This window comes from Polyodon spathula, chromosome 10, assembly GCF_017654505.1.
Source record: "Polyodon spathula isolate WHYD16114869_AA chromosome 10, ASM1765450v1, whole genome shotgun sequence".
NCBI classification, from domain to species: domain Eukaryota; kingdom Metazoa; phylum Chordata; class Actinopteri; order Acipenseriformes; family Polyodontidae; genus Polyodon; species Polyodon spathula.
Genome location: NC_054543.1, coordinates 6,892,046 through 6,917,366, shown reverse-complemented (window position 1 = coordinate 6,917,366; position 25,321 = coordinate 6,892,046). Strand labels below are relative to the sequence as shown.

The 25,321-nt window shown below is 38.8% G+C and overlaps 1 protein-coding gene across 2 annotated transcripts in view; it reads right to left on the bottom strand.

Moving 5' to 3' along the window:
• Positions 1-25,321, bottom strand: part of LOC121322112 (glutamate receptor ionotropic, delta-1-like) — a 258,746-nt gene that overhangs the window by 88,180 nt on the left and 145,245 nt on the right. For both annotated transcript variants that reach the window (XM_041261639.1, XM_041261640.1), the window contains exon 4: positions 14,845-15,050. In XM_041261639.1, coding sequence (XP_041117573.1) covers positions 14,845-15,050 — 206 coding nt within the window. The remainder of the gene's footprint in view (positions 1-14,844; positions 15,051-25,321) is intronic.

Genomic DNA, 25,321 nt, shown 5'->3' with positions numbered 1-25,321 from the left:
CTGTAAAGTAAGAATGCTTTCAAAAATAGACATGTTAATAGTTTATATTTATCAATTAACAAAATGCAAAGTGAGTGAACAGAAGAAAAATCTACATCAAATCAATATTTGGTGTGACCACCCTTTGCCTTCAGAACAGCATCAATTCTTCTAGGTACACTTGCACACAGTTTTTGAAGGAACTCGGCAGGTAGGTTGGCCCAAACATCTTGGAGAACTAACCACAGTTCCTCTGTGGATTTAGGCAGCCTCAGTTGCTTCTCTCTCTTCATGTAATCCCAGACAGACTCAATGATGTTGAGATCAGGGCTCTGTGGGGGCCATACCATCACTTCCAGGACTCCTTGTTCTTCTTTACGCTGAAGATAGTTCTTAATGACTTTCGCTGTATGTTTGGGGTCATTGTCATGCTGCAGAATAAATTTGGGGCCAATCAGATGCCTCCCTGATAGTATTGCATGATGGATAAGTATCTAAGTATCTGCCTGTACTTCTCAGCATTGAGGAGACCATTAATTCTGACCAAATCCCCAACTCCATTTGCAGAAATGCAGCCCCAAACTTGCAAAGAACCTCCACCATGCTTCACTATTGCCTGCAGACACTCATTCGTGTACCACTCTCCAGTCCTTCGGTGAACAAACTGCCTTCTGCTACAGCCAGATATTTCAAATTTTAACTCATCAGTCCAGAGCACCTGCTTCCATTTTTCTGCACCCCAGTTCCTGTGTTTTCGTGCATAGTTGAGTCGCTTGGCCTTGTTTCCACGTCGGAGGTATGGCTTTTTGACTGCAAGTCTTCCATGAAGGCCACTTCTGACCAAACTTCTCCGGACAGTAGATGGGTGTACCAGGGTCCCACTGTTTTCTGCCAATTCTGAGCTGATGGCAAAGCTGGACATCTTCCGATTGCGAAGGGAAGTAAGCATGATGTGTCTTTCATCTACTGCAGTAAGTTTCCTTGGCCGACCACTGCGTCTATGGTCCTCAACGTTGCCTGTTTCTTTGTGCTTCTTCAAAAGAGCTTGGACAGCACATCTGGAAACCCCTGTCTGCCTTGAAATTTCTGCCTGGGAGAGACCTTGCTGATGCAGTGTAACTACCTTGTGTCTTGTTGCTGTGCTCAGTCTTGCCATGGTGTATGACTTTTGACAGCAAACTGTCTTCAGCAACTTCACCTTGTTAGCTGAGTTTGGTTGTTCCTCACCCAGTTTTATTCCTCCTACACAGCTGTTTCTGTTTCAGTTAATGATTGTGTTTCAACCTACATATTGAATTGATGATCATTAGCACCTGTTTGGTATAATTGTTTAATCATACACCTGACTATATGCCTACAAAATCCCTGACTTTGTGCAAGTGTACCTAGAAGAATTTATGCTGTTTTGAAGGCAAAGAGTGGTCACACCAAATATGGATTTGATTTAGATTTTTCTTCTGTTCACTCACTTTGCATTTAGTTAATTGATAAATATAATCTATTAACATGTCTATTTTTGAAAGCATTGTAACTTTACAGCATTTTTTCACACCTGCCTAAAACTTTTGCACAGTACTGTGTGTGTATGTATATATATATATATATATATATATATATATATATATATATATATATATATATATATATATTACAGATATCTGGTATTCACCCATTCGATTCATCTGGAAGATTTAAGATGTCAAGTGGCCTTGATTCTCTTTCCATGGGATGCTTGTCTGGGAGAGTCATTCCAGTTCTGTCCCCAAGGAGGTTATAAATATTATAAAACGGCAGAGAGAAAATTACATTAATTCAAAGGGGGGCGTAAAGGTGGGGTCGTCTACGTGACTCTCAGAGCCACGGTCGAGATTTTTTCTCCGGCTCTATCCAGATGTCCATTGCATTGTTTTTCAGATTATGTCGTTGGAATTTTAACAGGGCAGGACAACATCTATAAAGAAATAGATGTGCTCTGAAAGCTCCTAGTGTATGATCAGAGTTCATATACTGTGTGTTTGTTTCCTCTTCAGGTAATTCACTGATTAAACTCAAGTGTGACCTTGCTATTTCTGGAGCATGCTACTCCAGGGCAACTGAAATCGGTTCATGCATTTGTATGTGTTTGTAATTTTAGCTGTTATAAGGCAACTATGAAAGAAAGAGTTCAGTTTGTTTGCATGTATGTGGAATGAGAATCAGCACATTTTAAATGTATGTGGATTTATATGTGCTTGTTGTGTATGTGTCATTTGTTACAGCTAATTAAATTATTCCATAAATATTAGCTGTCATGTTTTTGCATTTGCTATGCAATGTATTGTTTTTTTAAAAAAGCACATGTTTTAGCAAACAAACAATCATATCTGGTACCATACTAGGCTAGAGAAAGCTTTCAGTTTATACTAGCACTTCCCATCCTTTTAATGCCTTCTTTCCTGTCACGAAGTGCCAGCATAGGAGGCTGTGTGGCCCAGTGGTTAAAGAAATGGGCTTGTAACCAGGAGGTTCAAATCCCAGCTCAGCCTCTGCCTTACTGTGTGACCCTGAGCAAGTCATTTAGCATCCTTGTGCTGTCTTTTGGGTGAAACGTTCTTGTAAGTGACTCTGCAACTGAGGCATAGTTCACACACCCTAGTCTAATATCTTGTAAAGTGCTTTGCGATTGTGATCCACTTTGAAAGGCACTATATAAAAATAAAGATTATTATTATAGTATAATAGACAACCTGAAAATACAGTAAGGCATTCAAACCAAGAGCCTAGTATGGTTATTGTTTGAATTGGAAATACATGTGTGCAATGTACATATTGAATGTTGACTGTTGAACTGTTATACTGGTATTGTAGTCATGCATTTATAAAGGATTCTGGTGGAGTATCATAGGAATAAGAGCTATTCAATTGAATTCACATGGATTTATTGACTCATTTTAAACTGCTATCCAGAAAGCACCGGTTCTCTATACCATATCCAATACGCTTACCATTTCAGTCACTTGGATAGTAAGACTTTAAGCAGTTTCACAGCACAGATTTATTAACACCAGTTAATGGTGAGTGATGACATGGGCTGGCTATTAGCAATTAACCACTGCCACGCTCTTCCTCGAAGAACAATCTGTATGCAGTGAGTTCTGCTAATGCTAGATGTAGCACCATGTATGGAAATGTACAGTACTTATCACCAGATAGAACTGAAAAAGCCTTTTAATTGATTGTGTTTATTGGTTGAATTATTGATGTCATATATATATATATATATATGGTAGTCATGCATTGGACTTTATAACATGTAGTTCCATTGATTTAGGTACAGCATTTGGTACTCCCATCAATGGTAAGCATATGGTAATGATGGTAATAAATCACATGGTACTGCCCATTTACCATAAAACAGTACTATGAGATTTGTTTTATGGTGGGGTATAGCTTTTAGCCTGCTTGATATCCAACAGGGAAGGCCGTATGGAATAAACTTGTTCTAACCAATTCACTAATCACTATGTCTGAGGTTTTAGAAAATAAATGTTCCCTGACAACCTCATGAGACAATCCCATTTGTTGAAAACTCAAGTCTGTTGTACATGAAGGATACGACCTCAGACCCGTGCCAATTGATTATTATTAAGTTAATGATGAAACCTGAAACCATGCAGACAGTGATATTAAATGCCTAGCCCTGGCATCTACATACAGTATAGGAGAATCTATCTCAACAGGTTGTAACAGTCTTGCTATTTAACTAAATGAGGATCTTGAAGGGGATGGCCACATTAATGCAGAGGAAAAGTCACTGCCATGATTTATTTCACACAGTTCGCTGCATATTTTGCAGGCTCCCTTAGGGAATTCGAGGGAACTGCACTGGTGTTGAGCCCACCATGCTAATCATAGCATGGGTACAAAGACTCCTTGCATGGTTAATTGACAATGTAACAGCCAGAGGAGCTTGGGCATTGTCATTTGCCTGCAGATGGTGCCAGTTAATGAAATGGCCTGCATGGCCAGCTTAGTTGCTTATTTTTAGTGCAGTGCGATATAACTCAGTTGGTTGGATTGGAATAAATCTGTCAAGTCGCAGAAGTAGCAGGGAAACAACAATACAGACAGGAAACGAATGTTAGTTACGTTGTCTTTACTGAATTATACTTTAGGCACATTCCATTCTGGAATGCCACACTTAATATCAAGTCTGCAGTACCTCATCCTTATTGACAGCTTTTTACAAACTATTTATATCGCTACAGAGGGGGGTGCAGAAACATCAAAATTCAAAAGCTTTTAAGCAGGTGGGGAAGATTAAATTAGCAAAGGAATCTTGCAAATCTTATGAAGTGACAGATCCCTAGAGCAGTTTCAGATTATGATGTTAGCTTTTCAATTATAGTCTGAGGCTATAAACATTTTTTTTACTTGGATTAAAGAAATCAGAAACCAGTGACAAGGTTTAAATTTTTTATTTATTTTTTATTCGCAAAATTATCTATGGGCCTTTCTGTTGATTTATTTATATATATATTTTATGTGCAATGTTTTCAAGCAGCGCATTGTAGACTAAGGCAGTTTTAAGCTCAGCTTCCTGGTATCTTATCTTGCCTGTGCCTCAGATCCATGGTCTGTCACGTCTCCCATGATTTTAGAAAGGCAGACATGGGAAGAGGACCAGGAAACTGTGGTTACCAGCAACCAGTACCTAAGTTGTATCTAACTAAGTATGTTTTTGCCAATTTTTGACTTGTATCGATAGGCCAAAAGGCCTTCTCTTGTTCATAAAAGAGATATATCTTGTTCTGGACCAGAAACTAAGAGAATTGTGGACTTCAGAAATCCCCTGGACTATAAAAAATACATCAGACTTTGTCATACCAAACCCCTAGTTTTTATGGGTTATTTTTTTGTATAATTCATGAAGCTGTACCAGGATGTTGTTGTCTTCTTTAACAACAGTCTAGTTTCATCAATACCAGGCATCACTGTATTTCATCACTAGTACATATTTCAGAACTGGGATCACAGGTAGTCAAGGGTAGTCAAAGTAAAAAAAAAATAAAAAGCTTAACTTTCTTTTTGCATTCAGACCCGCTAAACACACCTACTGTAACAGCAGAATGCATTAAGATCCCATCAGGAAGTTTGCTGCTTAACAGCTAATGACAAGAGTGTCAAAACCAATCTTCACAAGCACATCGCTCAGGACAATTGAACTGTCATGAAGAAGCCATGAAAAATATATGCTCGTTCTTTCTGGAAAATCGAGGGAGCTAGCCAGTGCAAAGGGTCTGCAGAGCATCTGACTGTCTCAAACAATTAGCGCTGGCCACTTCTTAGAGCTAAGCTTTTCTTGTATTTAGATGTTAGCAATGGGGGAGTGCATCAGTTTAATTTCTACATAAACTTAATTTAACCCAACTGAAGTTGAATTATTAAGTTTTATTACATCGAACAAATATAAATCTACAAAATGGAAAATCCACCTTGATTTTAACTTTTTTGGAATCTCAAAATCAGTCACACAAACCACCATGCAATTCGGTAGAATTGTCATTCTCGGCATGTCAAGATGGAGGTGTGTCTGCAGAGCTGTGAGGTGAAGCTCTCGTGTTGAGTGCCTCTCTGCCTGTTTGCTTGCCTGCCAGCACCGTGCTAACATTTGATAAGCGCTAAATTAATAAGCACTGACAAAACAAAAATACTCAAAATGACTTTAAATATTAACTCTAACAAGAGTGACATCCAATAATGGGATAAGTGACAAAGCTTTCTGTAAACACAGTATGACAAACATGACAAGTGAGCATTTCAAACAATTTTTGGTCTTATAATAAATGAGAGAAAAACAATACACTCTGCAAAACAATTTTGAACTGATATTAAACTTCAGTTTCACTGCTCGCTTGGTTAATCACATAGATGTGCCTGTAATACATAGTTATGCATGGTAAAAAACATTTTAAAAGCTTGGGAAAATCATTGCAAACTGTGAAAATATAGTGACTGTTTTGCAGATCCAGCAGGTCTTGGTTTTCATCTAAGACATTACCTTTTATCTTTTTGACCCAGAGGAGAATGCACAATACCTGATCTTCCAGTAACCCGATTGCCCTGGCAGGTTACAAGGGCACAGAGAACACAAAAAGATCGACCCACGACTGTCATATTGCTTCAGTAACAGTTTCTACACTTGTCAAAACCTTGTAAATCAGTGCCTTTACTCATACATACCTTCAAGAACTCAATTATAAGTTCTCCTCTGAGGAAAACTATAAGTGAGACAGACAGACAGCCTTTTTGGTTAATGGCTTGAGCAGAGTTAGAAGTTCAGCAATTTTGTGCTTGTATTTGCAGGGTGATTCATGAACAATGCACCATTGAAAACTACAGATGGAAAGCTACTGCTGCTTCCTGGTACCTGAAACTCCCTCCAGTGACCTCCAATGCAACGCTTTATCGATTGCACTGAATTTAAAATATGAAAGGAAAGAGCTAGCCACACATTAGTTAAGGGGCATTTGTCACATGATGGGTGGAGGATAAATAGCCGGCATTTGTCACATAAGGGGTGGAGGGTAAATAGCCATCAATAATCGATTGCCCTCACCACACAGTGTGCGATAAGGGGAGGTGGAGGGTGGTATGAGTAATGGAGACTAAGAGAAAGAGAGAGAGACAGTAAAAGAGAGTGAGAGAAACAGAGAAGGGATTAGGAGTGAGGCGGTGGCCAGAGATAGATGGCTCATTGGCAGCCTTCATTTTCACCATGCATTGTGAGGAAAATGAAATTCAGGAGGTACATAATGAGGTATAGGGATGGGGTCACAGAAGGAGCCCGTAGACTTTAAATGTGTGATAAGAACAGACAGCTAACTAGATAAACTCTGCAGCAAGCTCCCTCACTCTCCACAGCACTGCAATATAAAACAAGACAAAAGAGATATCTGGCAAACTCAATTAACCCAGCTCAAAGTTATCAGGAGGGAGCTTTCTTAGTTCTAACAAGCTGGATTCCTCTTGCCAGAGCTTTTCCGAATACCTTTACTATTTGTACAGGGAAACGCTTCTATTTATTTCATGTTCAGGTACCCTAAGCTTTGCTAAAATATTTGAAGGACTAAATCTTATCTACTTAAACTGCTGTTGTGGCTGTGAGTAGACATGCATGAAGGTGGCATTGTTTCACAGAAAACCTTTGGTCTAGCATTGAACACATATACTGTATGTTCCTTTTATGATATCCTCTTTGCAAAACTGTTGCAAGCATGCTCAGTATATAACCCATTACAATGAAACACTTGACAGAGATAAATTTAGACATAATGAAAGATTTATGTTTGCCATTTACATTAAATGGCAAACATTCCAACTGCATTCAAGACACTGAGAAAAAACTTTGGTAAGCCATCACTATAACAATGACATTCAGAGCAACGCAATCAATGACCACAGCAGTAATTAACATTATAAAAAAAATCTTGCAGAGTCTCTATCTATTTTTTTCTCTGTACTTTAAAATTCCACAACGAAAACACTATCGGACATGCTTAATTATTCCTGGCCCCGCTCATTAGTTTCCAGGATTCTTGGGGAGAATGTGACAGTGACGGATTGGAGAACACTGAGGCTGTGTGAAAGGGAAGCTTGCTCCCCATGACTGAAGCGCTCTGCTGGAGTAATGATTCGGTTCTGATAAACAAACATGGGGCTCTTCTCGTTGAATCAACAGCCATGAGTTACATATGCAATCGGAAGGGTGTCATTAAAGATCAGCGTGACCTCCCTGATTTATGCTCCTGACATCCCACATTGGCTCAGTGAGGCTGATAATGTATTAAGCAGATAGAAATAATTGCTTGCCTTTGATTGCACAACTCTGCACCAGGGGCTTTTCTAACTTTATAAATCATACATTAGGAGCTACACCATGACCCAACAATACCGGCACAGATCTGTCGTATTCCCATTGGTTTTTTTAAACAGTTTCTTTGTAGCAACCGGACAACAAGGGCCAAAATGGTCCTTTGTCAACATATTCACATGATTAATTCCATGGGCATGTATCTATATGTTATGTATCTAACACACTGTTGAATACTAAACATTATAAGTAACTCTTAAAGCAGCACTTTATATAATCTACATTATTTTAATGTGTCTAATGCTATGACTGTATCTGTGCTTTCTAGCATTCGTTATTGTTCTTTCTACTTTGGTTTCTCACATGCACAGGAGACTGCTCATTTATTTTTGAGCAAGGCTGGGAAACTTAAAGTGCTGTCTGTCTCAGTCTCTCTGGTGTAAACATGTTTAACTCTGTTGAATAATAAGCAATCTGGCAATGAGGTTACTGTGGGTTCAACTGTAGACTGGGGAGACTGGGTTCAGACTGTGCTCTTCCAGCAAAAAAAAAAAAGTTTATTTACTGATGGGAAGAAAAGCCAGCCTTCAAAATGTGGTAAAACATCAAATAAACATAATCGCTTAACAGTATCCTGGCCGTGACATTCTGTCCTGTCTATTTAAGTAATGGGCTTTACAATGGACACCACTACTGTATGTCACAAATCACCCTTAATAATCAGAAGCTGACCTTTGATCCTACTCCTTTGTAAATTGCCATGCTTGTTTGTGCTTTGTCATGCTTTCACTAGGATTTTACTATGACTTGCAACCATTTGCTAAACTTTCACCTGGTATGCCACAGTACATTTGTATAAGGGAAAATATTACTCACGGTACACTGCTGCTGTGGATGCATTGAAAGTCACCAGCCTCAAGTGGTGTTGTGTGTGCCTGTGCAGGTGCTGCATTGTCCTGTTTTTCATATTATGTCAATAATGCTACCCAATAATCACTTGCTGCTAATCAGCCAAGTTTAATTGCTCCGTTGTGAATGTTTTTTTTTTTTTTCTCAAGAGCGACAGAAAGTGTTTAACTTATCGCCTGATCATTTTTATCTGCCAGTCATTTTTATTAGTATTTTTAAGTGTGCCATCCTAAAACAGCTGAATCACCCCCACTATGTAAACATAACAGAAAGTATAGACCAAAAAATAGAGTTCTTACCGGAGAGAATTCCCCCGATTGTCGTGTCACAATAGGAGCCAGTTTAACACCACAGAGAACTAGAGATTGTACTTTACAATGGCTTGAGGGGGACGAAGAGAGTACCTAAATAAGTGTCTTAAAACCTATGTCCACACTACAAAACGAGAGAGTTTACTTAATACTCTTACTCAAGAAGGGCGTGGGTTACAGAGCCATTCTGGATTATGAAACCAGTAAAATCAAAGTGATTCTGAGACACCTCTCAGCTATCCCTGCTGTGTTTGTTAAGGAGCAAGCGTAACCCAGGAGTTTGAGTTGTTGCTGTAGAAACCATTATCCTGAGCAGAAGCAGCAGCTCGTGTCGAGCCCTGAAGGGACTGTTAATTGTGTTGTAATGCAGGAAAAAAAAAAAACACTTGAAGCCTGACAAAGAAAAGATAGAAATCCATAAGTTACATTATATTTATTATAATGCACTGAATTGTGAGGTATAGCCAGTGTAAGACATGAGCACCATTAACCCTTCCATCACCGTCTGCGGTCTGATTGTGTTGCAACTTTCACAGCTGACAGGGTTTATCTTTTCCATAGTTTTGTGTTTGTTTGTGCTCCACTTTGTCACATGATGCAGCTGATAAGCAGTGATCTGTCAGTAGCTTGACTTAGTTATAATTACATTCATATTCTAGGTGTTAGCAGAACTTCTGGGGGCTCCAAAATGAAACAAAAAATATAGATATGAATGATTATTATTTCTTTAAATACAATGAATGTTGTAATTATTGGTGTGTGTGTGTGTGTGTGTGTGTGTGTGTGTGTGTGTGTGTGTGTGTGTGTGTGTGTGTGTGTGTGTGTGTGTGTGTGTGTTTTGGCTTGCAGTTGAATGAATGACCACAGTTTGGTTAGGATGCTTCAGGCTTCTACCATGATGTTAATAGTCTAGGCTAGTATTGCTAGTGTCACTGTTATGCTAAATATATGCATGCACATATTTGCATAATGTGTGGCTATATCAGTCTACGTTTTAATAATAGTCGAAAGTCACTCAAAAACATAAGAGCATAAAAAAAAAAAAAAAAACATCACAAACACACACCCAGCTACTGGCAGCTGACTGATCCCTAATCTGTGGTGAGCCCCAATGAACCCAATGGCTCAGTAACCCATTCCATACACTCACCACTAAAAAAGAGCCTCAGCTCTGTCTCCACTGTGTTATCTAATGCTAGTACTCTATGCTACCATCAGTCCCTCTGTGCTGAGTTCATTGTAATGGCAAGGATTCTAAAAACGCACGTGCCCTTTGTTCTAGGCTATATATATTCAGTTCCCTAAAACTCTATGATGTGACCTAGTATATAAGTAGGTATATACAAATGTATACCTACTTATATACTCCCACCTGCTCACATAGACTATCAGCCAAATAACCATGTTACAAACTAAGAGTTAAATGAACAATACACAATTCAGCTAATGATTCATAAGTTCTGGCTGAACTCTGAACCATTCAGACAGCTAGAATGTTATGATTCATTTTAAAAGAGCAAAATGTCTTTTGCGTCTAAATATCTAAATACAGGTTTTGTAAATTCGATTACAGTTTCTTAATAACAGTAGTTTGCAGCAGTAAAAAAAAAAAGGAGGCTGAGCTATCAAACTGTCAAACGCAGAGTGCAGTTCATCTGCTTTGAAAGACACTGCACATTGGTATGAGTACTGCAGTTTAAGGGTGCATTATAAAACTGTGTTGCATTTGCAGTTAGATACTATGTATCAGGGATGTTGATCCCTGGTCCTCATGGACCCCAAACAGGCCAGGTTTTTGTTTCAATCAGGAGCTAAACATTTGTTTCAACATTAATTGCTTTCCAGTGCCGGTAAAGCAGCACCTACTGACAGCTTTTGACACTTCAAACAATGTGTAGCTACACCATTGTTTATCGTCTTCACCAGTCTGTAATAGAAATTAAGAGAAGAAAAAAGAAAGATACTAGTTGAACCAAGTATCTAGAGCGTTCAGAGATACTTGAAGACCAGTATTGTAAATCACTGCTGTAAAAGATTCATCTGCAGAGACAAATTCACTAGTTCAATAAGGGAATGCTTTATTAGCACTGCCATCAGAATAAAAGACCCTGCAGAAGCAAAGGGAAGACACTTTAAAAAAACATTTTTAATAGATACAGTGTTTCGATAGACTCTGTTCAGTAAGCTTTATGTTATTAAGAACAGCATTTATATATATATATATATATATATATATATATATATATATATATATATATATATATATACACACACACACTTGATATTTACAGAGCGCTTCTGTTGGCTTCTATAACATTCTACTGTATAAGCTGTTTCATGAATAACAAACTTTATTTTATGGATTCACTACTGTATTTATCAATCTGTCTTCATATGGCACATTTATCCACCCTGTATTATGCTGGTTGTTTTTAGGACTAAGTATGGGAGATTTGCCCTCTGAACATTAAGATCCTTGACTTTGGGTATTTGATGCATATGCTGTTGTTGTTTTTACCTCTTGTGAAAGCACTGGGATTCAGGATGCCTTGCTGGTTTGGACTTTCCTAATGAAGACTCCCTCAATAGACATGCTGTATGTTCTATAGTCTGAGGTCTGTGCTTGTTACCTCTAAAGTAATCACAGAAAGACTTCGGCATTATGCTTGAGGATGTGAGGTGACAAGGTTTCACAGCTAATTCATTACTGAAATGGTAGGTTACTGAAATGCCTGCATGCGTTGTTGACAACTGCCAATAATAACGCAGGGACCTGGAAAAAATAAAGACGTGAACAGATAAGGAAAAAAAAAAACACTACAGGGAGCCCAGAGAAATTATATTTGCCTGTTTGAGTGACGTTTGTTGGTACCGAAAATGGGAAATATGCTCCAGTGAGGCTATCAGCCTTTTTTAATCAAACGTTTCCTGACTGGCAGCCTAATACTCTTTTCTCTTTTTATGGCTTTTGATTTTCCTCACCTATAAGAGGCAATCACTGCTCATAACAACCTTCCCTGACCTAAGCTTTGCAAAACCCCTCCTGATCATCCTCTTACCCCTCACTCTCTGAATCTCGCTGGGGTAATGAAAAAGCTGTCACTCACTCTGTCTCTGCCAACCCACCTGCATCCACGTCACACTGCAGACAACAACGGTCCTGTGATGCTGCATGAATCTGTTCTCCTGTCTGTGTATCAGACTCCCTAGCCTGTACAACAACTGCCCAATCAGTGTGTCTCTAGGGTGAGGGATGTCAGCACAAACTGGCTGCACAAGTAGGAACTGTGAGATCCTAGTAATTTTATTATTATTATTATTATTATTATTATTTATTATTATTATTATTATTATTATCATCCTGAGATACTGATGCTCTGTTGCATCTCAGATACAAGACGAGACTCATCTTTTGGGGAACAGGTAATGGGCACGGTTAAGAACCATCAACAGAGTTTTATTTTATCATATCTCCAATAACACCAACTACCATTGCACAACTCACAACTACCACTGCACAACTCACAACTACCACCGCACAACTACCATTGCACAACTCACAACTACCACTGCACAACTCACAACTACCACTGCACAACTACCACCGCACAACTACCATTGCACAACTCACAACTACCACTGCACAACTCACAACTACCACTGCACAACTACCACCACACAACTACCATTGCACAACTCACAACTACCACTGCACAATTCACAACTACCACCGCACAACTACCACTGCACAACTCACAACTACCACTGCACAACTCACAACTACCACTGCACAACTACCACCGCACAACTACCATTGCACAACTCACAACTACCACTGCACAACTCACAACTACCACTGCACAACTACCTACCGCACAACTACCATTGCACAACTCACAACTACCACTGCACAACTCACAACTACCACTGCACAACTCACAACTACCACTGCACAACTACCACGGCACAACTACCACTGCACAACTCACAACTACCACTGCACAACTACCGCCGCACAACTACCATTGCACAACTCACAACTACCACTGCACAACTCACAACTACCACTGCACAACTACCACTGCACAACTACCACTGCACAACTCACAACTACCACTGCACAACTACCACCACACAACTACCATTGCACAACTCACAACTACCACTGCACAACTACCACTGCATAACTACCACTGCACAACTCACAACTACCACTGCACAACTCCCACTGCACAATTCCCACTGCACAACTTTACAACTACCCCTGCACAACTCCCACTGCACAACTTGACAACTACCACTGCACAACTACACAGCTACCACTGTTCCTTACAAGATGGATGACAAAAGGTTTGCAAACATAAAGAAAAATACCACACACATATAATTTCACTGGTGGCTATATTTAGATATAGATGAAGCAAATATTCAGTAGAACATTCTTTGAATTCTGTTTCAGTGAAAACTGATAGGTGTTTCTATTATATATAATATATATATATATATATATATATATATATATATATATATATATATATATATATATATATATATAACATAGATAGTATATCGGTTCAAAAAGACGAATATCTGCTATAAAGTGTATTTGTCTTACAAAGAATAAAAAGATGACTTCTAAACTGAATATTTGCTTCATAGATATCTAAATATAGCCACCAGTTAATTATACCCACCTGGTATTTATATATATATATATATATATAACAAGAGCCAAGTTTTCTGCTATATTAGAACTAACCCAAATAGCTTACCCTAACCCTAATTCTAATGCATAAATGCTTTAGGGACAAACAACGACAAAGTGCCTTAAAAAGCATTGAATCTCCAGATGAAATTCACTCTAACAGCAGAACTAATGCTGATCACTGGTGGTGTTGAAATCTAGCTGCAAGATATTGATGTTCCCAAGTTCAATACCATTGGCCAGTACCTCCAAGTAGCTAATTATTGGATTATACATATCTAAACTGGAGTAGATTGGTGCCAGGCTTTCTGGTTCAGTGATTTAGAGTCACAGAGAACAAGGGCTGAAAGCTATGCGTATATACTGTGCTCCCACTAGTTCCAGTGTCTGAGATCATTACAATAGAAGCCCAAAGCCTGTATCGCTATATATCTACAAACACACTAATGGTCATTAAGTCTAATTAAAAATGTCAATAGCACCTATATGTGTTATTAATTGTCTTAATCTATCTATCTATCTATCTATCTATCTATCTATCTATGCAGCATTACATAGTTTTCTTCTGAGCAAAAGTTTCCTTTCATATTCCTTTTATTACACACAATTTAAAAATCTGTAATTTACAAACAGCACTCAATTGAATCATCGACTTCAGCAATCCATTTTTTCATAAGGGAGAAGACCTCTTCAGTACTGAGTTTAATCTAAAAGGTTCTATCACACTGATTTGTTTTACCTGGTGGTGATTTTCAGCACAATACGATTCATGCAGACACATCCTTACATAAATGGCTCAGCAACATGGTGGATTATCCAATATAATCTGAGAGTCTGAGCTGCATTATATGTGATTGAAAGGTGAATGCCATAAGCAGGGAGTTGCATTATAGTATTTTTGAGAATGTAAGAGAAAAACCTGAACTGATCTGAAATTATTTTATTAACAGAGCATAATCCAATTCCTCTGAGGGATAGGTTTGTCTGTCTCTGACACTGAAGGATGCAAAAAGCTCTGCCTTGCTTAGTTAAGCAATACTTGATGGTGCGCATCAGTCCCCACAATCTCTCAATGTCCCAACACTCACCTCATGGATGAAGGTTTGCGCCCCCTTGGGGCTGAGAAGCAGTATGGCACGGCGCAGAGTGTCCCGGTAGCGGTTGAGCTCCTCGGTCCTCATGGTGGAGAAAAGGTTGGTGAAGACGCGGCTGATATTCCGGTCCACTCGCTGCAGAGACACGTCCAGACCCAGTCGGGAAGCCTGGTCCAGAAAGCTCTGCAGCCCCCGAATATCTTCAATATAAAACAGAAGAGAGTGGGTGAGTGGGCTGCAGCGGGGACAGGAAACTTGGCTATGCCAGCTCTCTATGAATGCTATTTTTATTTTGCTCTGTCCATTTAAGATCTGCTTTATGGTGTGGTGTGGTGTGGTGTGGTACAGTACAATGGTGAATTCAGCTGTTAGAAACTATAAAACATAAAAAATATAAGATGTGTCATGATTTTTTATCTACATATATTTTTTACACATTCCTCATATCTTTCAGCAGATCAGACTACATAAGGCATCATAGCTAAATATACTGTACCTAAATCCTGCAGAGATAACACTAGCACCCTATACAAATCACATGAATTGCAATTAACTGCACTGTAGAGCTCAAAAGCTTCATACATGGAACCACATGTTAGAATGTTTTCCCTGAAACTTTTAGAGCATGATTTTAAGTCTTTATAAAGAAGTTTAGCTAAAAAAGTGGACCAAGAGGTAAAAAAAAAAAACTTCAGCACTGTATTCTTGATGATATCTGTCACCAGCAGGTTTACAAGCAAGGCAGATTCATCGTCCTCAACAGTGCTCCAGCTCCCATATTAGCCCTGACAGGCTGCGTTTCAGCAATTTTTAGTTGTTTTTTTTTGTTTTTTGTTTTTTTTTGTGGATCTCTGACTGTCTCTTGGAGTAGGCTGTTTCTCAGCTTCCCCGTCAGACTTCTACATGAAACAAGATGTAGTCCCTTTGTAACTCACTTGGTTTTACTTTTCTAACAGATGAAGCTACTGAGCATGTGCTAATAATGGAAAGCAGAAAGACAGACAGCAGAAGGCGTGAAAACGAAGAAGGCACACAATTTTGGGTCCAGTAACTTGCCATGCATTCCATTATTCCCAGCATCTACAATTAGAAGCAGTAACAGATGCATTCAGTACTAGTTTTGGGGGCTGTTGTCACAAGAAAAAAAAAGGTTTAATCAAGAACTCAAGCAGTAACAATAGTCTCAGCATTTCAACTTTTATTTTTACATTTTGTAACATACAGGGTTAACACATGGTTTTGTGGCCAATTTGGAAAGCAGTGACTTTGGAGCCTATCGGCAATGTGACCCCCATCTATGTCAACTGTGGCTTGTACACATTAGATGATATCATAAACAGCTGACCAGTGTTTTGTGGGTTGGGGGTTGTGACTGTGTTTTTGATAGGTGATTCCCATTCTGAAATATGGTAGAAATGGATGCTTTCATGTCTCCTAAAGCTGAGCACAGCTAGACAAAATCACACTCCTTTTTGATTAATGGTGTACTTTGAGTTCAATTCTGCTATGGTGTATGCTTTTGTTTTCTTCCCCAAAGCACAGGTGGTTTGTATAACACTTCACAAGACTGTAGAATACTGGTTCTGCAATCTGGTTACAGAAAGGACTCCATTGGTAACTTGCAGATGGCTGGCAAGCTGCAGGCAACTATAATCTCCAAGGATGCTCATTATTGATTTTGGCCCAAGAAAAGGCTGCTCATGTCCACACTAAGAGATTTTGGAATATTTTTTCACATGTTTCCTTTGAATTCAACTGCTCTTGAACACATTTCACTGCCCACATTTATATTGGTTATAAGGGTTCCATCCCATAAACTACCTTAAGTCACTGTTCTTCACAATTGCCAGTTCCAAAACAGGCACTGTTCCTGTAATGACGTTCTCCATGGAGCATCCAACCTAACGTCTTGATAAAGAAGAAGTTTATCATAAACCCCTTTCACAGTGGCACTCCTATCTAGGTCCTGACCTGGGTTCTGGCTGCCTGGGTCATAATTCCCCATTAACCTGGGTCGACACGCTTTGTCCGGGCTTGCGAGAGACAAAATGCATGACAGCTGTCATAAGACGACAGAATAACACAGCTACGCCTGCCTGAAGGTTTCACTTCCGCAAGAAACGTTTCTGTTTAGCCTTATTTTTGTTGCTTGAGACACACCATGAGCCATATTGCAGTAGGGATGTAGAAATATTTGCTTTAATTAACATCTGGGCTGACTGTTCAATTCAGAGAAGCTTGGATAGAAACATTCATAACAAGCTGCTTCCGGGGCATTTATACGTGCATCGTGTGCTTGGGTCTGTCACCCCGGTCAACCCTGCTTTATCAAAAGCAGTGTAAAATAGCGTACCTGACCCACATGACACAGGGCCAGTGTGAAAGGGGCTTCATACTGCCAAGCACTGTCTAAATGGATCTTGGTGCCAATCAACAAACAGATTGCTATTGTATAGCAGACCCCCAGCAGCCACTCTCTATGTCAACCGTTCAATCATACAGACAATAGTAGTTGCTAATTTGCTATTATTCATCTAATTTCATTGCTGTTATCATGATTTGGACAACTTGCACTCCGATTCATTCTTTATGTCTTCTATGGACCACCATAGTGTATGTTGCAGTCACACTGACTCTGATTGTATTGACTGATTGAGGTTTCACTCAGCTTGAACCATCAATCTGCCCCATGTTTCTAATAGCATCAGCTCTTATTGCAATACTAGAGGAGCCTGGAAAAAAAGCCAAAACTGAATCCCAGATATCTTGCACCTTAAAGGGTACATAGGACCTTTTTATTTTACATTTACATGTTCCCATGTGTTGCTACAACTGTTTACGTAAGGTGTGTGCGTATTGTTTATATATATATATATATATATATATATATATATATATATATATATATATATATATATATATATATATACACACACACACACACACACACACACACACACACACACACACACACATTTTTTTTTTTAACATTTGACCACTCTTTTAAATTGCATTCCTTGCCTCAAGATGGCTTCACATGTACCCGCATGGACCTCTCAGAACTACATTTGCCATCAACCTCCTGCTCACATATGTAACTGAGATGGATTTACCAATGAGCAGGAGGATGATGTGAAATGTAGTTCTGAGAGGTCCATGTGGGTACATGTGAAGCCATCTTGAGGAAGGGAATGCAATTTAAAAGTTTAAAAAAGTGGTCAAAATATAAAATAAAAAATAAAAAATTAACAATGCACACACCTTATGTAAACAGTTGTAGCAACACATGGGAACATATAACACAATAAAATAAAAAGGTTATTATGTGCCCTGTAATGGGTTCCAACACCTGTTTTATTGGTACCTGCTAGTCAGTAATGTAAGTGTGTCACAGCAATTTGTATCCCACAGAAATTTAGCTGAATCATTTGAGCAGATCAGAGCAAGCAAAAAGATCAGGATAGTAAATAGCTTCAAACAAGCAATATCACAGAAGTCTCTCCAGAGTTACAGTCACAAAGGGGCTTCTGAGGAAAATAGAATCCTGGGAAATGAATCAGAGATTTTATTTTAATGTCTTTTTTTGTTTTCCTTCACTCACTTCAGGCAACATGTGTCATCAAAATATCCGCAGTGTGTACAGTGAGATGAGACAGGAGATGTGGGTAAAGGAATTAGGCCAGACTCAGTGAGGCAAGGATGGGGAGAGCCTAGATGATACGGGAATATGCATGTTTTTGTGACGATGCAGCTTTCAATGCAACAGAGCATAAAAAAGGGAAGAAAATCGTTCATTGGGGGAAGGAGTTTGGGGTGAGTGTTTGACCTGTGTTTTTGTAAAAGTCCAGGGAAGGCTCTGTGTAGATACAAACCAGTCATTGTCAAGTATAGCTTGTTGGCATGTGTAAAACAATCCCTTATTGGGAAAAAAGAATGCTTTAACAATGTTCTCTCTCCAGATTCACAGCAGTATATATACAATGAACTGCAACTACAGTTTAAGTGCTGTAGCTACAGTACTATGCTGCTTCTGTAATGCACACAATAGAGAATTTAAATGACAGATAACGACTGCAACCCTGCACTAGGACTACACTGAGCAATATGTGCAGGGCATTTTGGGGAAGTGTCGGACAGAGTTATGATATTACTTTAGAGTGCTGGATATATTAGTGACACTGTTCCACCATATCAAGTTGTTAGGTGAGTTAGGTGGTTTAATCTTAGAGAACATTCGTGAAAAACAAAATCACAAAACTTTCACACAATTTTCTTGAGAGGACCACGATTGAATGGCTTCATTTGTGATTAATTATGATTACATTCCTTTTTGTCATACTTTTACCATGAGCAGAATACATTGGTGGAATATGTGTGTGCTTGGATGTGCGTCTGTGTGTGTGCGTGAATGGAAATGGATGTTCATGTGTGCCCATTAAAGCAGAAACAGAAACTACGTGGAAGAGCCATGTGCAAACCTCATTCCATTGTGTGTGTCAGTAAAACATTTACACAGCATTCTCTCTTCAGAGCCCTGTCCTTGAGTGACAATGACCAACTGCAGGTCATTAAAAAAGTGCTTGTAACAATGAAGGTGCTTTTAAAAGAACCGACAGGAAAGGTGCTTTTAACTCATTCTAGCTCCTTCCATGTCTCTCCCAACTGCTGCTGGTGCTGGGTTCCAGCAGCTGGCATGATATAATCAAGGCAACTAACTTAACACATTGGTCTTCTAAGTTTCAGAAAACTAGGAGTTATTTGTATTTTAGAATATACAGAACTTGCACTATGTAAATGAGATGACCCTCAGTGACAGGGAGAGCCCTGTCGCTGGTTCTTGTGCAGATGTGTCCAGCTGGGACGTGTAACAGGAGATGCATTGCTAGGCAAACAGTTGAGCAGTTAGGCTCGCCTGGCGCTGAGCTGATCGGGAGGTCCAGATTGGCTCGGGGGCATGCCTGGGAAGGCTGCGCACAGCTCAAAAGGCATCTGTGCCACAGCTTGAGGCGAGTGCATGCGACACAGAGCTGCACTCTTTTTACATCCAGGAGGAGAATGTCCGCTCTGCAAGACAACTACTACACAAACCCCTCAACTTCAAGATGGTGCCTGTGAAAGCTCTATTCAGCCAGGACTGTGGCAATGACACAGAATCGCTGGGAGGCCGGGACTTCAGGAGCAACAGCAGAAGGTTACTTTAGGGGATGTGGATCCCAACCAGTATAGAGAGTTTCATAGTGTAGTAGTTTCCTGGAGCAGAACGTCTCTTTTAATGAGGCGAGCGCTCATTTGTGTGGCAAACTTTTATTTTAGCTTTGTTTTTGTTTTTTCTTTTCTTTATTAGGACACAGAAACACAACTTATAAGGATGTACATCTGAAGCATGTTGGATGTGGGTGGGAGGTACACTACTCTTTGTCTACACAGTGATGGACCAACCTTTTGCGCTTAAACATTTTGCAATTTTAAGTACTCTTGCTTCTAAAAAAATGTAATAACAATGCAATTAAAAAAACTCATCAGCAAAATGCTGTTGGTTGTTAAGCATTAATAACGATGCACATGTACAGTACTGGTCTCCACACTGAGGTGAGTGTTTTGCAACCTAGCTGGCCCCAGAGGTTGTAGTTATGAAGAAGGGTTGAAGTAGCACTGAGTAAATTCTGCAGCCATTGAACAATGCTGTTTCTCTACTACTATCACATAACACCTCTCTCCTGTAAAAATCCTTCTAGGCTAACGTGGCTAATCCTTCTAGGTTAATCTGACACTAGGGCTACAATTAATGCTACCCTAGTGACAGCCTGTGTTGTTATTATATTTACGAGCCTGTGTGGCATGTCAACACCCAATGCTCTATGTCTGCCTCATTATTATTCAGTGACGACCCACACATGTAACACATCCACCTTTTACACACTCACATTACTGATTAATCACCTCATTGTGTCCTCATTTATGCCATGAGTGTTTTTCAGCTACTAGACAACAGGGACTGAAGGAGGCCCAACTAACAATAAGCAGTATCTATGTTGCCAATACAAGCTACAAAAAAAAACCACAAAAAAAAAAACAACTTCTACCCATTCAAAAGGAGCGGTCCTGATGACTATGCCTTTCCGATTGAGCTATCAGATGCTTCTCGGGGTGAGTGCGAGTGACAGGCAGGCAAGAATAACATTCCTGAAGCTGAGCTGCTCGCCACTGGGCGATGGGGAGTTTTGAATCCCAGGCTAAGGATACCAATTCATTGACGGCTCATTTCTTTTCAACTATCATAAAGGGTAATGTTTTAATTACATTTTGATTTATGTGCAAGCCCGACAATCTCTCAAGTAAGGTGAAGCATGCACAATGCCACAGCTTAATCGAATCATGCTGATCCCGGTGCAACAGCATATTGCCTTTTAAAAAAATCCTGGCACTTAGCAGCGTGACTGAAAGGCGTAATAATAACTAAGATTTACAGGTGTATTCTCTTACAAAGCTAGAGGAACACACTAAAAGTCTGTTACAAGTATTAGGACCCTACTGGAGCATTACACTACGACAGCGCTGTGATGTCAAGGGGAGTCCAATTGCTTGTAACTTAGGTAGTGAACTTAGAGCTATCACTTCAGTGGAAGTGAAGATTGAAAAATGAACAGATCAATGGTGAAATAATAATGGGCTTATGAGAATGTTGTTATGCTAAAGAAAGCCATGGGTATATAGCTGTATGTCTTTGTTATTACCCCATATATAGGAGTTCATTCCAGTACGTTCGCATCTTTAACAGGCTCAAGCACCAGGGTTAATCCATTGATTGCATTGTGAATTTAGGTCACAGGGTTCAGCAGGTTTCCCCTTCTAAATAGAAAACACATTTATATTGATGTTTACATTTGGATTCAAGGCCAGTTGATGTCTGGTCCAAATTAATGACTAAACATGGAAGTTGAAGTAAGCTTTCAGCACAAATAATTAAAAAAAAGCTTAGCCACAAAAGGAATAGCCAGTTGACCTTTCTCTCACAATAAACACACAGTTAATTCAATATTTTGTTTGTTCACTGTTTACTTAGTTCAACTTTTTTATTTAGTTACTTTCCCCTTTAAAACCTTTACTTATAGTCTAGTCTGCTGCTCCCAACATAACTAACCACAACCTCTCCCATAACCCTAACATTAACCCTAATACTAAAACTAACCCTAATCTTAACCCTAATACTAACACTAACCCTATCCATAACCCTAACACTAACCCTAATACTAAAATTAACCCTAACCTTAACCCTAACCCTGATACTAACACTGACCCTATCCATAACCCTAACATTAACCCGGATACTAACCCTACCCATAACCCTAACCCCGATACAAACACTAACCATGATACTAACCCTAACACTGATACTAACCATAACCCTGATACTAACACTAACCCTTTCCATAAACCGAACCCTGATACTAACATTAACCCTACCCATAACCCTAACCCTGATACAAACACTAACCATGATACTAACCCTAACCCTGATACTAACCATAACCCTGATACTAACCCTAACCCTGATACTAACACTAACCCTATTCATGTTGGTTGTTAAGCATTAATAATGATGCATATGTACAGTACTGGTCTCCACACTGAGGAGTAAGGAGTAAAAAGGTGAGTGTTTAGCAACCTAGCTGGCCCCAGAGGTTGTAGTTATGATGAAGGGGTGAAGTAGCACTGAGTAAATTCTGTAGCCATTGAACAATGCTGTTTCTCTACTACTATCACATAACACCTCCCTGGTCCATTATTGCGATATTTTATCAAAAGTTACAGGCGGGAAAGAGGAAGGAGGGCTTGTTTGACTCGTTTTTGAGTGCATTTCCTACCATCTAACTTCATGGCAGAGGTTGATGGGTGTGAACGCAATTGTTTGCATATTTTGCATCCAGTTAAAAAGTGAACCATGGACTGCAAGATTAAATGATCACATTTCATATTGGATTCACATTTCATATTGGATTCACCAGTAAAACGTAAGCCTTTCAAAAGTAAAAAATTCATTTTTTTTGAGTGTGATGATCTATTGCTTTATTATAGACAGAGGCATACAGTGTCTTATTTATGACTTCATACAGAACACAGTTCTACGCCAACTTGCACAGAAAATGTAGTACTCCAGTTTGTTCCTCTGACAACACACCTCCACTTGCTTAAAGGAATATATCAAACTTTCAGAGTTTCCTCTGAATGTGTGAAATTACACTCTCTGCAACAAATAAGATAAATTGCATTCATTTCAATCAGAGTGAAATTTCCAGGCTTGCATGAATATCTCAAAATTGATATTTGATAATAAACGCACTGCTTAATTTCTTAAGTCCCATTTCTTTTCTCTAGTAAAGAAAAAATAGCTAGAGGAGTACATAATCATTTCCAAGAGCCTTTTTGTGCTGCAATTTATCATTAAGAAAAATTAAGGCATAATTTACATAATGATGCAAACTATAGAAAATTGAAATTACTTGAAAACTAGAAGGGGGGTGAGGAGTGGATTATGTTTTTTTTTCTTTTTAATTTGTACTTAAATTGGCTCTAATTGATGTAAAAGGGACTGAATGTTCTCTGAGAAATCTACCAAACATCTGATATGTAACCTGCAATTACCTAAAACAGCTCAAAAGTCTTAAGCTGAAATGGCAATTATATTATAGACAAGAAATGTTCGATATATAGCAGTACTAAAATAAATTTAAACTAAAGTTTCAATAAGAAGTCCTTATCGAAATCTCTATACAGTAAGTCTGAAATAGAAATATCATCAGAACTCCATATTGGAACAACAGAACCCAAACATCATAAATCCCAAATACAAATAAATCAATTACATTTGAAGCTATTTATATTTAAAATAACAGTTAATGTTTGGTTACTGCAGGTAATTAAGGGAAATTGATTAAAAAATTATACTTATTGGTGCTATTGCTTATATACAAGATGAATTCATGTTGATAAATGGATAAATTGGTACCAATATTATACAGGATATATATATATATATATATATATATATATATATATATATATATATATATATATATACTATATCACCTATAACCTGGATTTGAGTTAACCTTTAGTTACGTCGTTCAGAAGGTCCTTATGATGACTTAATGGTTATCTTACTTTAACATGATGCTATGTGTAGATGCAGTTAGGTAAGTCAATACATTTCCCTAAGGTCTATTTGTGAGAGTCTGCTGTTGGGGGGTTAAAAACTGTGATCACGTCACAAGGGACTCCATTATATGTTTTCCCAATCGCTCTTCAGGGAGTGTTTATTTCTATTGAAGGAAAGAAATTGATTCTTACGTTGGCAAAGCAAAGGTTTTGTTTAATAAGGTAATTACATAGCGCTGAAATGTGCAAGGAGAAGAGAGCGCTGGAGACTGATTATCTCCCTTTGCCCATCGGTCAGGGAACCTCACAAATAGAGATGCAGCTAACGAATGGTGTGATACTGGATAGATGAGCGGCTCCCAGCAATGAAGCCTCAAACCCATTGATCTGAAACCAAAAAGCTAAAGACATGCAGGACATGGCCGTGAAGGCGAGAGATTCCTAGTCTCTATATACAACATGGAAGAGAAATACTGGGAGATTGCAAAGTTAGTAGACTATTAAAGGATGGTGCAGCAGCAAACAGATTAATCATATGGTTGCGCAGCATACAAATTACGGATTTATTTAGCCTAGAACAAAGAAGAATAAGATGGAACTTGATAAATTTCCAGAGAACTGCTCCACCAAAAGCAACAGCTAACTCGATATATTATATATCTATATAATATATATGATAGCCTACTATATAAGTGTATATATACCTGATTATCATACTATAAGCTGACATATACACACACACACACACACACACACACACACACACACACACACACACACACACACACACACACACACACACACACACACACAACACATTCACACAGTTGTATGCAAAAGTTTGAGCACCCCTGGAAAAAATGTATGTTACAAATAATCTTTCAGTGAACAGAAGTTGACTTGACCTCTACATGAGTTAAACATGACACCTTTTTGCAAATGTTAATACAGAATTACTATTTATTTACATTTATAACAGATTCAAATAATAAATAAAAGTGAACATGGAGCGTGCAAAAGTTTGGGCATCCTGTCACTTAATACTTGGTAACACCTCCTTTGGCAGATATAACTGCTTCCAAACATTTCCAGTAGCCAGCTAAGAGTCTTTCTATTCTTGCCTTTGGAATTTTTTCCCACTCTTCCTTGCAGAACTCTTCCAGCTCAGAAAGATTTTTAGGTCTCCTTGCATGCATTGCATGCTTGAGATCTCCCCACAGATTTTCAATAATATTCAAGTCTGGGGACTGTGACAGCCATTCCAAAACCTTTCTCCTTCTTTCTTGTAAATATTTCATGGTTGATTTTGAGGTAT